At 39.9% G+C, this 22,657-nt stretch overlaps 1 protein-coding gene across 1 annotated transcript; it reads right to left on the bottom strand.

Annotated features, from left to right (window-relative positions):
- Positions 1-6,333, bottom strand: ASIP (agouti signaling protein). The gene is given in 4 exon segments (XM_009703828.1): positions 1-190; positions 1,865-1,900; positions 1,902-1,927; positions 6,129-6,333. Coding segments are annotated over 4 exon segments (420 nt in total). The 5' UTR covers positions 6,310-6,333; the 3' UTR covers positions 1-13.
- Positions 6,334-22,657: the final 16,324 nt, after the last annotated feature.

The raw sequence follows: 22,657 nt of genomic DNA, 5'->3' as shown, positions 1-22,657 counted from the left end.
TTCCCAGTTTGGCTTAGCACTTTGGGTTTAACATTAGACATTGGCAGATGGTCCGAAAAATTCGGCATTTGCACAAAGCACAGTAGTTACAACATGAATTCAAGTGTGGTTTGCAGGTTTTGAAGTTTGGCACACAGTCAGCAGCTGGTGTGGGCCTTGGTTTTGGACGAGTCTTCGATTTAGCATTTTTCTAGAAGAAAAAACATGAAAATTCATATAAACGTAAGAAGTGTATCGGTCAGAATAAAGCATAGGTGCAAAGAAAGTGAACTGTGGGAGCTTCTGGCTTGAGATGACTAAGTGGTTGCTAGCAGTGAGACCTATGTTAGTAGCAATATGTGGTGGGACTGAACCATGGGAAATGCTGGCTTGAGACCAACGTACCGAGCAAAATGGTAAACCTCACGAGCCTCATGTTTTGAGCAATTAGAAACATGACTGGATAGAGTGTTGGAAAATGCTCTGTAGGGAAGAATGTGGCAGCAGCAAAGAAAGGAATGCAAGGATCTGCAAAAACAACGGTGTTATCTGTAAAACAAAGTAAGGAATTACTCTTGGATTCCCAAACTTTTCAAATGAAAGAGTGAAACTTCCCTGTCAATCTGTGGGGCTGGTACCCACTTTGTTTCCTGAGCTGCGAGGCTGAGAGAGAGGGGAGGTGGCTGGGCAATGCTCTACCTTGCATGGTTGGGTTGTCAAGCTGCCTTTGGAGCTCAGTAATACCTTCTGCACCGGATTTGTGCATGAGACTCCTTAACTGCAGACAGAGCTAAGTGAGCTGAAAAAGATATCTCAGCCCACCCAAGGAGTGCTGCTTCTCTGTCTGTGATTTGGAAAGGTGGAAAACTTTGGGTTGATCAGCGTGTGCCTGGGACTTGGGAAAGATCTCTGGAGACCTCCAGCTACAGGCATCCTATGCACATTTTTAACTTGGTAGTTTCTCAGGAGTTTCAATTTTTAGGTAAAATGTTCTGTGGTCTCTAATTGCCTTAGGAGCTTTTCAGCCAAAATACTTTGACAAAGTTTGATTGCAAGAATGTCCTTCTTTGAGCTGAAGGTGGAACTAAATGACGTCCTGAAGCCCCTTTTGACCTGGATCATCCTGTGAATTTAGCAAGTGTTTCCAGGAAGGTTAAAACCACAAGATAGCAATTAGAAAGGAAAAGAAGGAGCTCTAAATGTTTCTGATGACAGCAATGACTCGTTTGGCTATAAATGGCTATCACAGCATAATAAAAATAAAGTAAAAATGCTATTTTCTACTCTTTTAGACAATCTTTAAAACACAGGAGTCCAGCCCAGCTAATACTTCACGTTTGAGACCCATTAAGGAAATCTATCAATCTGAGTCTACTGATCCGATAAAATTACTAGTTAACATTTTCAACCAAATAGCAACTTCTTTGTATGCCTCTACTTCAGTTTTTTGGCACCAGTAGTTAAAAATCAGCAGATAGTGAGTTTGTGCCCCTGCGCTGTAGAGCCCCTACAGTTAACCCACGTGGTGTGACTGGGGATGATACCTCTTTGTGGTGGATGCCTAAATAATTTTACAAATACTTAAACCAGCTCGAGGTTAAAGTACCTTTTGTGTAAGAGAGGACTGTAAAAAACAAAAACAAAATCAAAAGCAACAAGATGCCCCAACCCCAAACAATAACCTCTAACTAATCTATGATCACATAGTTTTCTTTCCACCATTAATGTTTTGCATCTCTTTTTACAGTATTTAGAACTTCAAACGGTATATAAATTATTTAAATTGAGGAATGACTGTAAAGGCCTTGCAAATAAATGCACTGAGGAAAACTATAGAAGTATTAAACCATTCTAATTCAACAATGTTTTCTCAACAGCCACCTACCTTGGAAGATTTCTTGTTCTCTGCCTCTTTCTTTTCTGACTTTCTGGGATCTTTTAGTTAAATCTTCAAAGAAAATAGCACAACATAACATTAAATCAATTTTACAGCATATGTTATTCAATTTCGATGCTTAACACTATTTTTGTGTGATAGAAGGCAGATAACCTGCATTGCCACCTCATCGCTGCATGTTTTACAGTGAAGACGTTCATCTCTAAGAGCTGTCCTCACTTACACATAGCGTGTCTGAACTCATGCCGTCACTGTTGCTCATGCGAAACAGAAGAGCACTGATGTTTGTATTTTAGGAGGGCGTTTTTACACATTGTTTGCTCAGATGTGAACAAGGAAAATAATTTCAGAGAAATAAAATTCAGGGTCTCTGTGTAAAAGATGGGAGTACTTATGTACATTAGTCACATGAGCAAAAATAGGAAAAACCTTTAGAATTCCATATTTTTTTCTGTTAAAAGGTGGTGTTACCTGCATCATTTTGGCAGGAATTAACAAGTGTACGCTGATTTTCACAAGCAAAGCACTCTTTGCTGATTTAGCATAAACTCTTCACCTGTATGATGCCACCTTTCACTCTTCAGTTCTTTGTTCCTTTTTCACCTACCATCTTGTTTTACGAAACATTACTTGCAAAGGTGTTTCATTAATGTGTCTGTAGCTTTGAAAGGATTGTGAATATTTCTAGGGTTGAATTTTGACTCTGGTAAATTTAGGGGGGGAGTGTGTTCAGACTAGGCCCGATGTACCTTTTTTTTTTTTTTTCCTTTAGGTCAAATCATTAGTATTTGTGAACTTTCTCATATTATCCCTTGAGGGATAATAGCATTTACTGCAGTTGTTGTTACTATTACCATATCAGCTCTAATGCTATTTATTACTATATATAAACTCAATGACTAAGACTTGTCTTGGGATCTAACATGGCAAGACTGTTAAAGTGTGAGACACTTCCCAGCTCACTGATCTGTTATGGTATTTTTGATACCATTATTCTGTGTGTGTAAGGTTTGTAATAAGCACTACCTGTATGTAAGGACTGATTGGGATGAAAGTTACATACGCCTACCAATGAACGGTAGCTCCTTGTCTATTCCAGTATTTGCTATCCATATCTTTTTGAATATTTAATAATTGTCAGGATTTACAGGATTATCGAATGAAGAATACACTTTTGGGGCTGGTTTTGGGGGGTTTCATTTATTAACCTTGCATCATTGTAGTTAGGGTTATGCATATGTAAGAAACAGTGAGAGGAAAAACTGTACTTCAAGCATGTAAATTTATTGTCACTTAATAAGAGCACATCTTAACAAAGGCATTGCACTAACTAGAATTAGTGATTTAGATCCAGCTCCCCCTGGCAGATTGTGTTGGTTTTGTTATGCTGGCCTTTGAAACTTTCTGACGGTAGCCAAGATGCTTGTAAGCCATTTAATTCTACATTAATTTAACTTTCTATAGTACAGTTGTACAGGATTGTCTAGATTGCTTCATCTATAAAATTGTATTGATAACATTCAGTTAAAGGGTATATGACATCATTAAGCAGAGATTTAAACATTGGCGTGATGAAGTGCGCTTTAGTTATTCCAGGGAATTCAGTAAAGAAAATGATGCCCAGTAAATATGACCACGTGAGGCTTCATCCTGCGCGCTGAGCGTTGCAGGGGTTGTGCTGGGGCCGCAGGCAGAGGGAGAATTGGCAGGGCTGGAGGAGCCATCTCTGCGCCCGCCCTTCCCGCTGCTGCCTGGTGCCTTTTTCCGGCTGCTTTCCCCTTTTTGCGTTAGTTTCTCCCATTTTGACCTGTTTCCATCCTCTGCAGGACTGTCTCCAAGGCAGCCCCTCTCCCTCTAGGATCTCTCCCTGCTCGTTTCAGCTCCCAGCACCGTGAAAGGCATGGCTCCGTTTCTTCATTCAGCTGCTGCGTAATGCACAGAGCCCGGCAAAAATGAGGGGAAAAAGATGGGCCTCCAGTTACGTCTCATAACATGCTGGAGTGAGGCAGGTGATGTTATTCCCAGCTCACTTCACTGAAAACAATGAGATGTGCTGTCGTCCTCCTGCTCTCAGCGGGAGGTGTCAGCAGGGCCTTTGGTCTGGTACCTGAACTCCAAAACAATGTTGGTGCCCGTCCTTTCTCCTCCGCCTTCTTTCTCCACCCATTTGAAAGGCATGGCTATGGACCTCCAAATGCCTTTCATACACCATGCATTAATGCATGCTTTTGATTAATTTATATTTAATTTACCAAGTTATAATTCAATTATTTTAGTTAATAAGTGATAGAGGTAATGTGGCTACTGTGTGTCTGAAATAAAACCCAGAAGGGTTTCAGCATGTGCCATTTCAGCTCCAGAATAAACTACTTCAAAACTTAAGTCAGACTCCTTCCTCTGAATGAGAAAAATAGGAATGATTTTTCTCAATTTTATTGTTCACTTCGCATTTTAAAAATTTTCTTTAGGTTTAGGGTAGTGGAGGATTAGACTAGCCTCTCGCCTTTGAACAAGTGGGCTGCAGAAAGGCCTTGGGATACCTCTGGAAACACCTCGTACCCCAAGAAAGTGAGTGCAGTGCTGGCCGACTGTGTTACAGTGGGTTTTGCATCTGTATTTTCCTTTTTGGAACAGTCAGCCGAGACAAGCGGACTATGGAAGAGGTAAATGTTATGCCAAGATCTGATCTTTTGAATTATTCTTGCATTTTCAGTGTCAAATGTTCATTCTGTTTGTAAGCATGTAGGAGAAGGAGGAGTGTAAAGGTGAGCTGGAGCTTATGCTGTTTGCTTACATTCAGCCCCTTAGTCTGCTGGGGATTTCCTTTCTTACCTTGGCTAATTGCTTCATCTCTCTGTTGACTATAAAATGGGAAAGCAGTGCAGCCAGGCTTCACTGCAGGGTGATGAAGATACATGGATGCTCTGCTCTTGCGGGAGGAGGTGTGTCTTGCAGACAACTCAGCGGGGCAGAGAGGGAGGAAGGGTTTTTGTGAAGCATTGCAGAACCATCCAAACCAAAAGGACCTGACAGCCTTAGGGGATTTTTGCTATCTTGGATGTCCGTTGGCAAAGCAATATGGCATGACATAGCCTATCATCTGCCATGTTTAAAGCACGGGCACATTTTTTGTGAGAAGACAGAGAAATCAGCTGAAGGGAATGTATTTTGTATGTCTGATTTTAATTGAAATAAAAAAATTATTGGAAGTGTGAGACTGAAGGCATCTAGGATCACAAGGACCATGAAATGATACTGCTTGGGAGGCTGCAGAACAGCACAAACTTTCATAAACTTGCAGTTAAACAAGCTTGAGTTATCTCAGGATTCAGAGGTTTAGATTTCATTGGAAATGCAGGTGTAGGGCAACTGTTTCACCTTAAAGAAATGTCCTGAACAAGAGTGCAGAGAAAATACAGGAAACAAGTTAAGAAACCAACTTGCTTTAAGCAAGAGTCCTAAAAGCCTGTAGAAAGGAGCTAAACAAAAGAAGCGCGCTTTTTTTATTATTATAAAAATTTTGACACAGTTATGAATGCCATTTTGCAGCTAATTATCCCCAAATACCTGTAAATTTCTTGAAAGAAAAAAGTTGACTTAAATTACATTGAAAGAGTTAGGGCAGACTCTAGGAAAAAAATTTGTGAAGAAAAGAGTTAGGGATTGCCCTAACAAGGTTCTTTTCTAACAGGACAGATCGTCACCTGCCAGTAATGGTAGGGACATAGCTGGTCCTGTCTGGAATAAATAGATGACCTTTGGCTCTCCGTTGCAGTGCTCTTTTCTTCTCCTCATTAAAGATCGCTTGGCATACAGGTAAACTGAGGTGGCATTAATACGTTAGAGAACTGTTGATATCTCTGCCACAAGAGCAGATCATAAAAAAAAAGTTGTGATCACTTTTTCTATTTGCACTACTTTCAAAGGAATATTAATGCCCATATCAATGGAAAAACACTTCTCTTCAATATAAAAAGACTTACAGTATAATAGGACTTGAAGTGAAAACTGTAAAACTAAAATAAGAAGTTGTCTAATTGATTTTTTTTTTTTAATTACTTTAAACTGTAGTTTGCCACGTTGCTGTTCTTGGATGCTGTGGCTGCATTACCACTGCAGTTCTGCGTACCACTAAGGCATTTGTATGAAATTGCAATGTTGCAGTAAGCTATCAAAATAATCCATTTTAATCAACAATTGTATTTTCTGAAAATCTTGGTAATGTGGCACCGAACAGCAGATTTTTACTAACCTACTATAGAGATGGGCGGGAGATCCGAGAGATCCATTTTGTTGCTCCTTGACAGGTTGCATTCTGTCTTCTCTTCAATTACCATATGAGAATCGGCAGCTCTGAGCACACTGTAGCAGAGCAATAGGCTTAGGAAGAGGTTCTTAACTTCCATCCTGGGGAGGAAAAATTCCATTGTCATGAAAACCAAAGTCAGTCAGAACCTGCATGTAGTAAAGACACAAGGATATGGATCCCAGCAATGGTTTTCTGCCATGTTGTGCAGCTTTAGCAACATACCTTTGGCAATTCTTTTGTTTCCAGCACTTTGCCTCTGATACCGGAATACCTAAGATGGCAGTTGTCTGAGTGGAAATGCTATCTCAAATATAATACTCTTAGACAGTCTTTTTTTCTTTTTTCCTGATCTTTGCTCAAAAGGTTTATTTTCCCAAAAGCTCTGAGTGAGTTCTCCCCACTGAATTTTACAGTGTTGTTTATTGTATGACCAAGGGGAGAACAACTTCTCCTGTCACTTTTGACCAGCTCAATCACATCATCAGATTTTTCCCAGAAACTCTTGTTTACAAATTTGTGCTAGAAAACCTAGAAAAATAAGGATAATTTAAAAACCCACAAATTATCTTTTGTATTAGTTTTCTCCATTTAAAAATAAGTCATGAAGAAATATCTTGTTTTATTATACCCTGATGTGGCTGTTCTGATTGCATAGTGAATCATAGCCATAACTCATGCAAGTTATAAAAGGCCCTCTGCTGTAAAGCATTTATGGGCCTTAGGGTTTAGTATGTACTTAATAACTTAAAAGATGTAACAAAGTCTATGGGATTTAAGCATAGTTATGGAGAAACTTGAGCTTTTCAGAATGTGGCCATACACCTTGGAAGAAAGCCACTGGCCCTGGCCAACCTCTGCATGACACGGTGCAGCTATACAGAGTACAGAGAGCGTATCACCATCCCGGTCTCCTTTTCTTGTAGATTCTTAACACTGTCGAAGTTTGAAGTTGATTTTTATTTCCATGTGCATTAGGTTTATGCTGTGTCAGAGTTATGGGAGCCTTCCCTCAGAGGCATTGCCAGCCTTCAGATTTATGGCTAGCTTTTTGTCAGTGAAAAGTTACTAGTAGCAGTAAAAAGACGGAGTGAAACCAAATGTTTTGAGCAATTAATCTGGTTGTAATGACTTAATTACGAGACAGTTAAAAGATGAAGAGTTTCTGCATTGGAGGAGCTTCAGTCTAATCACTGCTGCTAAAATGAGTCTGAATTATACTCGCTTTTATAGCCTCCACTGATCCACCCTTCCTTGTGAGACATCGGCTATTATGCCTCTAAGTCCAAGTGCTTGGGCTCGTTTCTAAAACCGTCTGTTCTACAGGCCATGCTTACGTAACACATCAGTGCTGGGTACACTGACGCTGCTTTCATTGCTGGATATAGCTGTGTCATGAGGGTATGCCCCAGATCTATTAGGACTCTATTAGGATTTGCAGGAGCACATGTGCTGGATCCTTTGTGATTTAGACATCTGCTGCAACTGAAATAGATGTATCTGAGCTTGGAGTTTTACAGTAGGGGGGATTAACCTATGGGGAATTGAGTGCTGCTATGTCTGTATTTCAAATGATATGCAGCTGGTGTAGTTCAAAGCTGACATGAAAGTTGAGACCCAACCTGGATCATAGTCGTGACTGTGGATAGATGTATCCTTTGAATGAGGTGATTAAAATTCTGTAATAGGAGATGGGAAGAGTCTTTAATTTGACACAAATTACCTACGAGAGGAGAAAGTACATCTTCTGTAGAAGAAAAGAATAATTGCAATAAACAAAAGGAATAAGTCTTGCCATGAAAATTTGTTGTGATGGTAAAATTGTGGGCTTGAATTTTCAGCTATTGCAATTTAGTAAAGAATCAAGATGGCATGTCTGTTTTCATTTTTTACACGCTTTGATCTTGCAAACTCTTACACAGAAGTTCAGACTTTGCCTGCGGTAATTGCCTATGAATAATGGGAAGTATGTGAAAATATTTGCTAGGTCAGGAACCTAGCCTGAAATTTTCTTTTCTATGGACAAGAGATAGCCTTTTATTGTTTTTCCCGTCTCTTTTCACAGAAGATGCCCAAACCTCACTGAGGTTTCTTGATGCTTTATAAAGACTGTTCTAACACATAGTTATATTCGTAGATAACCATTTAGGTCATAACCATAACCATTCATGTCATAAGCATAACCATTCAGGTCAAAATTAGAACTTCTTTTTATGTAACTAATTTTACCAACCTGAGTATCCCTGCTGATGTTCATATTTAGATATATGCTTAAAATTCAAAAGGGGGTTTGTGTTCCCCAAAGTTTGTCTATGTTTTCCAAATATGCACTTGGTCAAATAAAATATATTACTTAAAGAATCTTAGCTTGCTTAACATTAAAGTATGCTGATTTTCACAGGACCTAGGCGTACAGGGAAGGAAGAAATTTTTATGATGAGGGTGGTGAAACACTGGAACATGGAAACAACTCTGGTTGCCCAGAGAGGTGGTAGATGCCCCATCCCTGGAAATGTTCAAGGTGAGGTTGGACAGGGCTCTGAGCAGCCTGATCTAGTTGAAGATGTCCCTGCTCATTGCAGGGGTGGGTGGACTAGATGACCCTTAAAGGTCCCTTCCAACCCAAAGCATTCTATGATACAGGGCATATCTGTGACAGGTAGATGTAGACATCTGGGCTCTACTTCTTTCCATGCTCTGAGCTGGAGTGAAGAAAGCAAGCTGTGAGCTGGAAGCTGTTTAGATTTGCACATAGTCATGTTAATGCTGTAGATTTTGCTTTTTTTTAAGCAACTTTTTAGCCTAGTTGCAGGATATGCTCTATAACAGACCTATGATTTTCAGATCAGTGTGTGCTGCCCATTTGGAGTACTGGCATAGCTGGCACATAACTATCTGCTGGAGACTATGTCGAGATGCCCCTAATTTACTGTTTACATAAACTTCTTCTGTCCCAAAATGTTGTTTCCATTGTACTTCCTTGTCTTTACCTCAGCAAAACTGCCAATGAATGCAATTGCACTTGCGCAAGTGTAATAAAATAGTAAAATTTTACAGCTTCCATCTGTTCACTTCAAACAGAGTGACATCTGAACATGCTTTAGTGTTAAAACGCAAACCTAGCTGCATGTGTTGATTTGAATTCTTGTGCATATGGGGTTTTTGCCAATAGCACTTAGGTGGTAGGAATCTAAAGCCTTCGAGTGACTGTTTGAACCTGGAAAATGCATATATTGGTGAATATGCATTTGATCTTAAAACTACACCACCTGGCTAGAAAGGTAACACTCCTTCGAGCAGCATAGTCTGCTAGATGTGTGCAGCAGAGTTCATGAAAAGGTGAAAGAGGGGGAAAGTGGAATCAGAAACGAAGATGAGGAAAAAACATGCTTGTTTCATCTTTTGCATCGTATCACAAAACTTGCCAAGTTAGCGCTTTTTTTTTTTTTTTTTTGGCATTAAAGAGAGGCTTACTTTCCAATTTTGCTCATTATTTTCCTGCTTTTCCTTCTGGGACTCATCAGAGGCTGTTTAAGGCAATCAAACTATTTTCCTTAGCTCCAACAATCTTCACATCTGCTTTTCTATGAATACTTAGTTTTAAAAGAGTTTATTTTCCTATTGAGCTCCTAACAATGGAGAAGTAAATTGGTTTAGTAGCAGTATCTTTCAAGACCTACCATTTATTGCTTTAATGAGGCTAAAATATACTAGGAGAACTTTAACATATGATTTTTTAATTGTTGTTTATGAGGACTTAGTTTTGCACAATGCAAATACAAACAAATAGCTGCTACTCATCCTCAAACCACAAAATAATTTAAAATAAAATCAACGTAAGCAAATCTCTCCCCACAGAATAAACCTAGAGGCCTTATTTGGATTCTAACCTGAATCTCAATGCATTTCATAGAATCATAAAATCATAGAATCATTATGGTTGGAAGAGACCTCAAGGATCATCAAGTCCAACCGTATACCCAACGCCACCATGCCCACTAAACCATGTCTCGAAGCGCCACATCTGAACGTTTTTTGAACACCTCCAGGGACGGTGACTCCACCACCTCCCTGGGGAGCCCATTCCAATGCCTAACGACTCTAACAGTGAAGAAGTTCTTCCTAATGTCCAGCCTGAACCTCCCCTGGCACAACTTGAGACCATTTCCTCTTGTCCTATCAATTGAATTGTTTCATTCAGTGTTGGGAAAATGGGCTGAAAATCTTAGGTCCCCTTTTGTCATGGACTTCTAATATACCTCTGAGGTTCTGGGAGAAGGATCACAGGGCCAAATTTTCAGAGCATTTTTGACACTTTCAGAGTCAGAGGTCAGTTCTGGTTTACAGCTATCTAGAGAGTAATGACAACCTCAGACTTGACGGTCCTTCAGCAGTGAGGGTTGCCATTGCTGACTTTGGGAACAATGATGCTAAGGCAGAACGTTTTATGGATGAAGATTTGAATTGGGGCTGATGTTAAAGATTTATCAATAGAAGCACACTTTTTCCTCATAAAAAATAATAAGTAAACTAGAATTTCCCAGATAGAGTCTCCAAGGGATATAGTGACCTTCTATACTGTACCTTCAGGAAATTCATGTGAAATTTCCAAAAAGCAATGAACATGAAGGAGAGAACACAGCAAGTAAATATAGCATATGTGTAGTAAAACTGAGAATTAAGGAGAAGAACATGAAATCTTCAAAAGCAGTAAGAAGATTAATAGCAGAAGGTTACAACAGCAAAATAGACATTACCCCATAGAAAATTGTCTCATATTGTAGCAGAACCATTAAGAGCAAATATACAGATGTTTGGGTTCAGTCTTCGGAAACAAAGGAGAGAGAGGAGCAAACTAAAGCTTTAGACTTCAGGAAAACAGATTTCCATAAGTTTAGAAATGATAGGTAGAACTCCACAAGAAACAAAGCCAAAGTTAAAAACCCCCAGTGTTCAGAAAACTAGTTTGTGGTTAGAAAGCTAGAAAGAAACTGAATCAAATGATTAAGAGCAAATACGTGATGATCTGTTAGGAAAAAAAAAGCTTAGAACAATTGACACAAGTTTGACCTTCTTGTTAGCTATGAAAGAAGGGGATTGCAAAGTTTTTCATTTTGATTTTTTTCAATTTAAAATTTTTGATGTTGTAACCATTTGGTGTGATTGTTAACCCTCTAACTCTTGAAGCTGGAGGAAGAAAAACTGAGTGGAACTTCCTGAATTGCTGAGTCCAATATACTGTTACCCCCCACAACGAGCACATGTTCATCTCTGTAGGTTCAAGACTAGGAAGACCTCTGTTATTCCAATTGTAAAGCCCTTCCATATCTCCCTTCTTAATTTCCATATAGAAATTAAATTTCCTTTTAATTTTCTCCCTGAATTTATTCATTGCCACTATATATTTATGGGCCTTGTGGCAACACTATCCTGCAGTAATGAATTCTCTCCTCTTCCTTTCTTGCTCAGCTATTGGAGAAGACAACCAGGCACCCCTCTGTATTTTATTAAATGGGGTACTTTTGCAATCTTTGTGGTGCTGTGGACCTGCATTCCTTAATTCAACTTTGGCAAGTCATTTGCCATTGAGCTGTAGGCAGTAAGGGACATACAGAGGTCTGTAGTCTTACCTCCTGCTCAAACCAGTGCCAAATTAGACCAGATTGACTTGGGGTCTCATTCAGTCAAGACCTGAATATCTCCTTGGACAGAGTTCACAAAACCTCTCATTTGATCAGCTCCTCCAGCCTATCAGCCACTCTTACCAACTTGGTATGATGAGCAAACTTGCTGAGAGTGCACCCTATTCCATCAACTAGATTAGTAATAAAGATGCTAAGCAGTACTGGCCCCAGTTTTGACGCATGATGGACTCCATTAGTAACTGGCCAACAGCTAGACTTCATACCAGTGATCACCACCCTGTAAGCCTGTGCACCAGCCAGTTTTCCACCTCCCTTATGGTCCCCTAATCCAATCCGTTTCTCACCAGTTTGGCTATAAGGAGACTACAGAAGACTTTGTCAAAGACCTTGTTGAATTCAGGTATACATTGAGCAGTATGCTCTCCTTTCCATTTATGCGTGCATCCAGTTACTTGCACATCCAGTCACTTCAGCACAGAAGGCAATCAGGTTGGTCAGGTATGATTTGCCTTTGGTATATCCATGCTTGCTGTTTGCAATTAATTTTTGTCCCTCCTGTGGCTGGGAACAGCTTCAAGGAATATTTGCTCTACCACCTTCCCAGGGACTGAGGTCAGCCCGGCCGACCTGTAATTCCGTGGATCCTCTCCTTGCTGTTTTTGAAGATGGATGTGCTATTTCCTTTTTCCAGGCGTGAGGAGCCTCCTCGAGTTGCCATGACCTTTCAAAGCGATCATCCTGGCAGTAACATCAACCAGCATCTTCAGCACCCTGGGATGTACCCTGTTTGGTCCCATGGACTTTTCTACGTCTGGCTGGTTTAAGTGACCTCTGCACTGTATATCTTCCTCTGCAGTGGGTAATGCCGTGTTCCCAGAGGCTCTGCCTCTAGTCTTAGACCAAAAGCAGAGCTGACCAGTCTGGGGAAGACACCAAGTACTTAATCTTTTTATGTATCCCTGCTCCACTGACCGCTTGAGTTGCTCTGGATATGCTCAAAGCCTTCCTTGGCTGTGCTGTGTGGTTGGGCAGCAACAGGTGACAGCATGAGCATCCAGAGGAGCCTTGGCAATCTCTCTGCAACTTCCCAAATCTCAACCCTAGCAAGCAACAAACCTTTGGAGTTTGGCAGATAGGGGCCTCCATCTGCAGAAGGGTGCCTCTGGTGATTATCTCCCACCACTTCCTCTTGATGCAGACACAGGGTTCAGCCTTGTCCTCCTGGATGTCACTGAGTCTGCTAACCCTCTCCTGCAGATCCTTCATCGGTGATGTGATACCCCAACCACTGTGCACCTCCCAGAGATGCAAGGCTCAAGGTGATGCCCGGGGCACCCCCTGTGGCTGAGACCCAATCGCCGTATCCTCCTTTTGGGTGGTGCAACACAGCAGTGCCAGCAGTGTGCTCTGCAGGATATCACCACTGCCGTCGTGCCATCCGTAGCAGTCTCACCCAGACTCAAGCAGTGTCTCCAGGGTGTCTTTGCATTGAGAGTTGTGGGTTCATGCTGGTCGGCTGCTGAACTCCAGTGTGTCTCCCCTGTTCACAGCCCCCGCTACGCATGTGATGCCAAATGTGCTGCTAACCACCTAACTACCAATAATTGCCATAGCAAAAGTACTTTTATGGCCTCACTGCCCATGGCGAATATGAGATGTAGTACAGTGGGTCTCCTTGTGCACACATCCATCCCCTCCCTTTGACCTTAAGTGCAGGGTCAGTATAAAAGGCTTTTTCCTCTGGGAAATATCCCGTATATCCCCATCTGCTACTGATCATAATAGGAAATCCTCAAATTACTCTAAGTTTTCCTCTTTTCTTCAGTACAGCTAGATGTAGTATAATAAATACCACTACATTGCCTGGAGATAACTTTCTTGGCTACTGCCAGACCTCCTGTTTGCATCTACTTGCATGGACATATATCTGCAGGGTTTGTTTTTCACTAGGTCAAACCACTTGCATTTATAATTACCACAACATTTGAGTTCTGCCAAGCTCACCTGTTCTGGAAGCCATTAGAGCAACGCTAATTCCACTTACCAATGAGTTTTGACATCGAAACTGGAATTCAGATTTATCTTTATGTGGATCACTCGTACATAACTATAAAAATCATTGCACAAATGCATTTTACACAAACCATAATAGCCACTGTGTTTATTACGAACATGATTACATATTTATAAGAGTCAATGATTCTTGATCTTTTTTTTTCTCCCCTAGTTAGCCAAGGGCCAGGGGAAATACCACTATTGGATTGTCCCATTTGTGTACTTTTTTCTGGGCATCTTCCATTCTAACTTAACTTCTCTGATTTACTCTTTAAAAATTGCCCCTGATTGTGGAAAACAGGTTCCATGTTTTGAGAGTCTGTTCCAGTCTGATACTGATACAGTTCATCATTTCATGTTCTACCTTTGCATTTTGCCTTGTTCAAAAAAATGCAAAGCATGTGGTCCTGGTGCTTGAGTCTAAATATAATCTCAGTTTGGTTAAAAAATGATCCATGTGTTATCTATGAAGATAGACATGTCTGTAGCTGAAAAGCAACCTTTTTCAGACTTCAGGCAAATTTAGGTCCAAGTCTTTTTTCTTTTAAGTGTTGAATTGAGACTATTTTTATGGTTCTCCTCTAATACCTCTACTTAGTGTTGTAAGCTAAGTTTCTACCCCAGCCTACATATTTTCCCTTAGGCTTTCCAGAAATTACCCTGGAGCCAGAACGGCAAGTGAATCTCAGTGGTTACATACCTTTTGCTCAGGGATTTCATCGACCTGCCCAAACTGCTGCCAGACCAGCACGTGTTCCTGCTGCCTGCGCAAGACCCTCGCACGGAGCATGGTGTGGTGGCAGGACGCCAGGTTTCTCCCTGCTGTGGCCAGGTGACCACAAGAACTCAGCTTTCCCTTTTTAAAAAATGGGTTTAAATCCTTATTCACCTTATAAAACAGTGCAATCCTAGCTTGTTTTTAAACAAAGAAGTGACACAAATTTCTAGGATTAAAATTTTTATGGGATACCAGGGTGTTACATCCAAATTTCTGCTTCTTTTCTCCTTCAAACTGAAAACAAGGCTATAAAATACTGTTAACCAAAGTCAAACTGGCAAGTGGCGTTGGAGTGCTTCTCTCAGTTCATTCTCATTCCTTTTGTTCTTTGTTGCAGAGTCTTATCTCTCATCTTTGGTGTATTTATTTTTGTCATTCCCAAGTATAGGGGTCTAGCACAAGGGGCACTGTCTTTTCTCTTGTTTCTTTATACAAACCCCACAATCAGTTTACTAAATGAATTGTATATGTTGTACAAAGATAAATGCACCAGAGAGACTTCTGTAGTGTTTGATGCGGTATGTTAAGTTTCTGTGCAATTTTAACTTCAACATTTTTAAAGTTATTGAACTCAGTCTACCCTTCTTGCTCCCCTGCTCCTTTTTTTTCTGTTTTCTGATTCTACCTTTTGGTTTCTTTCATTTTCAGTGATCCACTGTGCCTTGTTGCTTTTGACACAGAGTTTCCTTTAGACAATTTTCTCTTGCCTTTCATGCATTTAGTTCTCGTTCCTTTTGCACTCTTTCATTGTTTCCCTACTTTGTCCTCACCATCTCCAGATGGTACTGAGGAATGAAGCAGTGAAACTGGATGAGCTGCAGCAGTGCAGAGGCCAAGTTCAAACGCTTAAGCTTGAGAGCAAAAAAATTTCTGAAGTTAATAGCTTCTGGATTTCAAATGATAGGAGGGGAAGAACTGGATGTATTGATCACAGTATGACCAAGAGTGAAAATGTAATGCATCTGTGAAAAAAGCAAATTCAATTCTAGGGTGTATCAAAAGAAGTATTTGTAAAAGAAATACGAAAGCATTTAATATTGTATGCAGGATACTGATCTTCATTTAGAGTATTGTGTACAATTTTCGTTACCCACGTGGAGCGAAAATGCATTTAAATTAGAACGAATGCCAGCAAAGAATAATAAAATGATTACAAAATGTCATTGCTTGAGATAACATGTGATCTAGCAATGTCTCCAATGATACTGTCCTATACACCTGTTTTCTTTATAGTCCACCTGACATGACTTAACGCAGAAAGTGGTGCAGGCCTCCATTGCCTCATACATGTTGATGACAAATGTAAGAACATTTTATTTACACCTGTGATAATCCTGAAAATGATCAGGCGAAAGGATCTTGTTCTATGCTTAGAAACAATGCTTTAGAGGTCGAATCTTGTTGAATTTTTTAAGGATGCCTGCATACTAATACACTGTTACTACATCTAACTGCACAGTTTTAAAAGCACCTTACTAACATACACCATTCCCTCATTTCCTTGATTGCATCAAACTGTTTTATTGTATTTTCAATACAAGCAAAATGAGCTACAGTGAAAATTGTTTCAAACTTCCCTGTTTACTTTGAAAAAGGAAGGCAACTCTTAGAGTATCTGAGACATGTTCTTTCTCTGTAGTAAACTCAGTTGTACTGACTTTGAGCTTTACTCTTCTCATGTGTAATGTTACCTGCTCCTTCATTAAATAAAGAATAATGTAACAGTCATCCTTCAAGTCCTCAAATCATGGAGGACTTCAGTAATTGAATTCTGCAGGAGCACGGCCACCAAACACTGAGGGAACAGAGTGATTAAAACCAAGCAGAAGGCAGTCCTCAAATCCTGGAGGGCTGCAGTGCTCAAATTCTGGATGGGTGGTGTTCTCAATGTTTGGGATAACACACATTTCATTAACTGAAGCAGGAGGCTTTACAGCTTTCTTAACCTTTGAGTATCTCATTTCATACATATATATTACAAAAGCATCAATATGAAACTGATGGCATCCTCTACAGGCTATTCCTTTAAAGAATAGTCATAATTTGATCAATGGAAGAAAAGTTGACCCCTTCCTTTATCTATGTCTGATAACCATACACACAGATGCAGTTACAAAAATCATATGGGCTGCATCAGCCCTTCTTATGACCTCAAACTGCTTGGGGCTTCTTGATGACTACAGAGCACTTAAGAAAGACAAACAAGGCACACAGCCAATCTAAAAAGATGTGCCATATGCAGGAACATGCAATGACAGGCATAATTGGACTGATACATATTTAAAATCCCTGATTTACAGATGCTGTATGTATTATTTTTGAAGATATATAAATGCAGTGATTTTTAACTCTGTGTGTGTGTTTGTATGTAAGGGAGGGGATAGCTCAGCACAGACTCTTTCAAACCACCCTGTGTTTATTTTTCTCTCTGCAGCTACATTAATCTATCAATCCCCCTGTAATTAGGCCATATATCACATTGTTTAGACCAAACCCACTTGAGCTTGGATGGCTGGAAAGGAAGAAAATAAATTTCCAACTTGATGATTTTCAGCTGAGTCCACTGTGCCATCATAGCTCAAATTTGAGGATGGTAAAAAGGGTGAGAATCACTCTCTATGGCAGCTAGAAGCCAAGACTTACTCGGGTTCAGAGATCAACTATTTTCAGACTAAAAAGGAAGAGTCCTAGTAGAATTAAAACTTGTCCATCACAGTTATTATAACTCACTATAAATTACACTGCTTGCTCTCCTCCCTTCTATTGCTCATTCTGACCCACCCCTATCTGCTCAGATGCTGCATTCTTTGTTCAGGATGGACAAGACAACAAGCAGAGGTTTGAATTATGGGAGAAAAGACCGAGATGAGACTTAAGGAAAAGCTTTCCAATGCTCAGGATAGGGAAGCACTGGAAGAGCTTGCCTGGAGATACTTATTCAGTCTCCAAAGACAGAGATATTTAGGAATTAATTAGACATATGCCTGTCAATCAGTCTACTATGCCACGTCTCATGTTCAAAACTAACACAGATTAAAAAAAACCAAACCAAAACCAGACAAAACTACACTCTTAAAAAACAAAAGGGTTGGATCTTTGTCTCACTTTTCATACAGATGTTAGATGTCACAGTTGAAGATGGAGTACATTTTAAAACTAAAAATAGACTGTAATAATAGAAATACTTAGACACAACCGAAGTCAAAAGAAGCAGCTCTGAATTATGGGAGCTGTTGTTCTACCCAGGTGGAAAAGGCACAGGAAATCAATAATTTTTATGCCTATTTGTAGTCATCAGTATGAATGATGTGGTTCTTGTAAATTGTTTCATGGATACTACCCGTAACAGAGCTATTGTGCTTGTTACTGTATTTTTACAGTGGATTTAGAAGTGACTATTGAACTGAGGATTTAGAAGAGCTCTTGAGAAAGTAGCCAGAAGCCTCTACAATAGGACTGGATAAACAATGTGCTGCTAAATATCTAGGAGAGAACAAAGCTGTAATGAAGCTACAGGCTTACAAAAGCAAAGACCATTGTGATCATGTGGTCTGACTTTGTCTACAACAGGCTATAGACCCTGCCTGGATTTCACTGCTTAATTCTTAATTAAACCAAGTGATAAAGTGTCTGGTAATTTGTTACTCTAAATTTGTCTTATTTCAATTTATAGGAACAGAATCCTTCTAAACCTTGCTCTTCATTGTGGAAAATGCTTTTGTTTTCTTTTTTTTTTTTTTTCCCCCCTTCTGAGGTGTGCTTGGATAAGCAAGTGGTTCCTAATATTCTCCCAGCTGAGGTGAACAGGTTGAGCCCATAGAATTACTAAGTAAAAATTATTTTCCTCCCAGTTCTTCAGTTATCTACATGGCTCTTCTGTTCAGTTTTCTAATTTTTCATTAGAAGCAGAGGTAGCGTTCCTTTAGCAACCTTGTCAATGCCAAATAATCTCCTTACTCCACTCTGGTTATTTTTAATCAAGTTCTCTATTTTCTACTCCAAAATTTTTCTAGGATCTGAGTCAAGCCAATGCACATATAATGGCCTTATTGGCCACATAGTCATTTAAGTTATTGGCAATTATCTAGCTATTCCTTGTCCTATTGAAAACTAGCTTCCCATACAGCTTCACCAGCTTAACCGTTAGTACCTACTTTAAACTCGTTACCTGGCCTTCCTTCAAGAAGCAACTGATTCCACCAGCATGGGATGAAACCATGGGGTTGTGGTTGGATGGATGGATGGGTGGATTGATCAATCAATTGATCAATCAATTGATCAATCAATCAGTCCACTGATTACAGAACGAATCCTGGATTCCTGCCTTAAGGAGGACGGGGGGGAAGGAGTGCTCCTCCCTGTCAATGCTGAATGTACATCTCACCTATGAGAAGCTCCCTGTTCATCAGCCAGCATGTTAAATGCTTTGTGGCAAGTTATTTGGACTGGTTGATTTAAAACAACTTCAGTACCTGTCTTCTGATTGACTGGTGGAAGGTAAAGTGGTTTTAATATCCGGTTTTACCCCAATAGTGAATGGAATATTTTTTTTTTTACCTTTTGCCTTTTCTGTGTTGTTATTTTTGGTTTAAGTTGGAGCCACATGCTATCTTGTAATAGATGTGTAACATTATTAGGTGCGCTTACCTCCAGTGCACCCTACAGACCCTATCTGGAATTTGATTTGCCTGCCACAGATTTTCATTTTGCTTCCTGTTTTTAAATAATCCTAATATTCTGATTTATTTTTACTAACATCAACTTCTCACAGTATTTTATCCTTTTAAAATTGCTTTAGAGCAGTGTTCTCCTGGTCCTCAGGTTGTTTGAAGCTCAGGGTCAGTACTCTTTGATTGAAAATGTACTCCCACCTTCATACTGGGATTTAGGGCACTTTATAAAGCATTCTTTAAGTGTTCTGGGCTGTCCCTCGTTTTCTGCATGTTTCAGTCCTTTTCCTAGCTCATTTGGGAGAAATATAATTCTTTCCAGCTCTATGGAACTGCCTCTAAGAGGACAGGCATGTTCTCAGAAGATGGGAAACCAGCAAAGTGTCTGTCCTTGAAGACTGTAGGAAAGAGGAAGCTGTGAAACTCTTGTTGCTCCATGTTCACTTTCCAGAGAAACAACTGTATGAAACACTTATCCCCTTATTATCTTGTAAAAGCTTACATATTGTTTTGATTAAGAGACGTTACTTTTTTTGACACTTCCTTCTACTCTCTTCCTATGCATGACTAAATGCAGGCTTTACAGACATGGATGTGTGAGATTTCCTATTTGTATTCACTATAAAGCCTCTATTGTCTTAGGTTTTGTTCTATTTCAGGAACAAATTGGCTTTTATGTTACAATCAACACATCTAAGAGGTGAAGTTATTTTTTTTCTAATAGGATATGAGTTACGAGATACTTGATCTGTGACTGGTGGAAGCTGACGGTGGATTAGCTTTCAGAAATGCTTTGGGCAACAATAATCCTTCTGGTGATGATGGCAATGTGATAAATAAGAACAACGGTCAATTTACATCTGATGATAAAACTAAGATAAAATATCTCTCTGGCTTTTCCTGCTTTTTTTTTTTTTCAAGTGACTTGCTTCAAAGTCAGAGGACAAAGAGTTTCTACAGTGAAAGGAACAGAATTGGAAGTGCCGAGTGTTATATGATACCTGTTTGCAATGGATGGAAAGCAAAGTGAATAACAGGAGATGTAGTGTTGGTAGAGGTTCCTACTGTGTAGTGCATGCATAGAAGATGGGGTACAGCTGTGGTGATCAGACTTGGTGATCAATCCAGAATGTAATATCTGAGAGACTGTTGGGGTTCCAAGCACACTAACCGGGTCTGCAGTCTCTTCCCCGATGCTGGCGGTTAGGCTGTTAGTGCTCAAGGCTGGCTCTGGTACGGCACAGCTGTAACCTGGGATCAGGCTGCTGGGGAAGAGCTGGGAGATGCATCCTAGGGGCTCCCTGCTTCCCTTGGATGCCATGGAGAAGGCAGGAATTCCTCCTTAGCTGATGGCAGAAGGACCTGCAAAAGGGAAACTTGAAGGGGCTATGACTAAAAGGCTAAATTTAAAAAAGAACGATAAATGTATTTTATTTGTTTTCCATGCATAATGGAACTTCTAAATATCCTGCTCTTCTGCTTGTCTATATCCTTGACATCCTAAACTTGAGCGTTCTGACTTGTGTTAATCTTTGTCTGGTAATAAGCATAATTTCTGCTCAAAGGTACCACTTGCATATTGGTGACACATGTTGGCCTGCCACAGCCGAGAAAGTGCTGAATGGGGGGAAGGGGAGACCTTTCTGGTATGGTCACTGATGACTACGGGGAGAAACAGATGTTTCTGGACATTCTTTCCACATTTGGGGAGGTTGGGTTATCCTGACTGTGACATGGACAAATAATAGTTGGAGCCATTAAAGTTTGCAGCTACTTTAATGCAAATAAATTTGTTGCACTTATATGCCCTTTTAGAAATGAGGAAATAGAAAATAAGAATGAGATCAATTGCATTGTTCTTGTCTGCATGTGGAAAAACCTGGCATCAGTGACTCAGACATTGCGTACCATATGGAAGAAAGATGCTGGAGCAGTCTTGGGAATCTACACAAGATCAACAAGAGATCTGGACTATCTCTACAAAGTGCTGCGGGGCTCAGCTTTCTTCGTGGAAGACAGGAAATCCATGTGTAGCCCATAAGTGGGAAATAAGGATGAAGACAAATGTCTGGAAGATATGTGTTAATTGGCAAACAACCCATAGGAAAACAACACGCATTCTAAGAATGAAAAAAATTATGGACAAACATCTAAGAAAATAATGAACATTGTACATTCAGGGTGGGAAATACCGATTGGGAAAGCAGTGACTCAAAAGGGTTTGGGAGTTGTGGTGGAAATGAGCTCACAGTGTAACATTGCTGCCAAAAGTGCAAATGTAGTTCTTGTATGAGAAAATAGGACCAACTTCAACAGGAGAGAGAATATTTGTTTGCGATTGGTATGGCTATTTCTGGAAGACACTCCACAAACACCACTAATTGTGTGGAAAGAGTTTGATGATAAACTGAAAAAATGACCAAAGGAATGGAAGAGTGTGTCTAAAAAGAGCTCTCAAGGCTCCATCTCTTTAATACCAAAGAGAACCTGCAGTGTCTCAGTTCCTGAACATACTTGGCAGGGTTGGAGGGAGGCTGGGGGTGACAGAAGGGTTTACAAGCAAGACGACAAAGGTATAATGAGATGAAGTCACCAGAAATAGAAGCCAGGTCTAAAAAATTTCCAAGACCCGGCCTCTTCTAGCTCACTAACAATTATGCTTTAGAACATCTATCCAAAGGCTGATATGGGTTTTCTACTACAGAAACTTAAGTGTGTGTGTTTGTTTTTTTTTTAACCAACAAATACAAATTCTAAGCAAAATTGCTGGAAATTACACCATTGTCTGTGTTACGTGCTAACTAATGATTAGACCTTCAGTTTTATTTATGATCTTATGAGCCTCTGAATCTATGCCGGGAGTGTGGATGTCCACTTCAGCTAGGGCATGCTGGGGACACGCTTCTCACAGATAATCCTGGAGACAAGGACATTGCTTTTACAGTTATGGCACTACAGTTTTCCTACCAACTTGATCTACCTCTCCACTCATTTATTTCAAAGTGTGGTTTTTTTTTTTTTTTATCCCGAGATCTCTGAAACCTCTTTAGCTCTAGGAAAATAAATCATAATTATCTCCAGAGTGTTAGCCTTTGAGTCAGACCTACTAAAGCAGCCCATTCCAAAATCTCAGAAAGCATAAACTGAAACAATAGCTTTGAGATTCAACATGCAAATGATAAAAAGCTCAGGGTGAATCCCTATTGTATATATAGAGATATAGATATTGTTTCAGGGTATATATATGTAATATGTAGTAACTGCAATATACTTATTTTTTCGTGCATTGTGTCCCCTGAAATGCAAAGTGTATTGCTTTCAGATCAT

This window comes from Cariama cristata, unplaced genomic scaffold (assembly GCF_000690535.1).
Source record: "Cariama cristata isolate BGI_N322 unplaced genomic scaffold, ASM69053v1 scaffold5117, whole genome shotgun sequence".
In the NCBI taxonomy this organism is placed as follows: domain Eukaryota; kingdom Metazoa; phylum Chordata; class Aves; order Cariamiformes; family Cariamidae; genus Cariama; species Cariama cristata.
The sequence above is the reverse complement of the archived record's forward strand: the minus strand, read 5'-3'. Positions and strand labels throughout refer to the sequence as shown.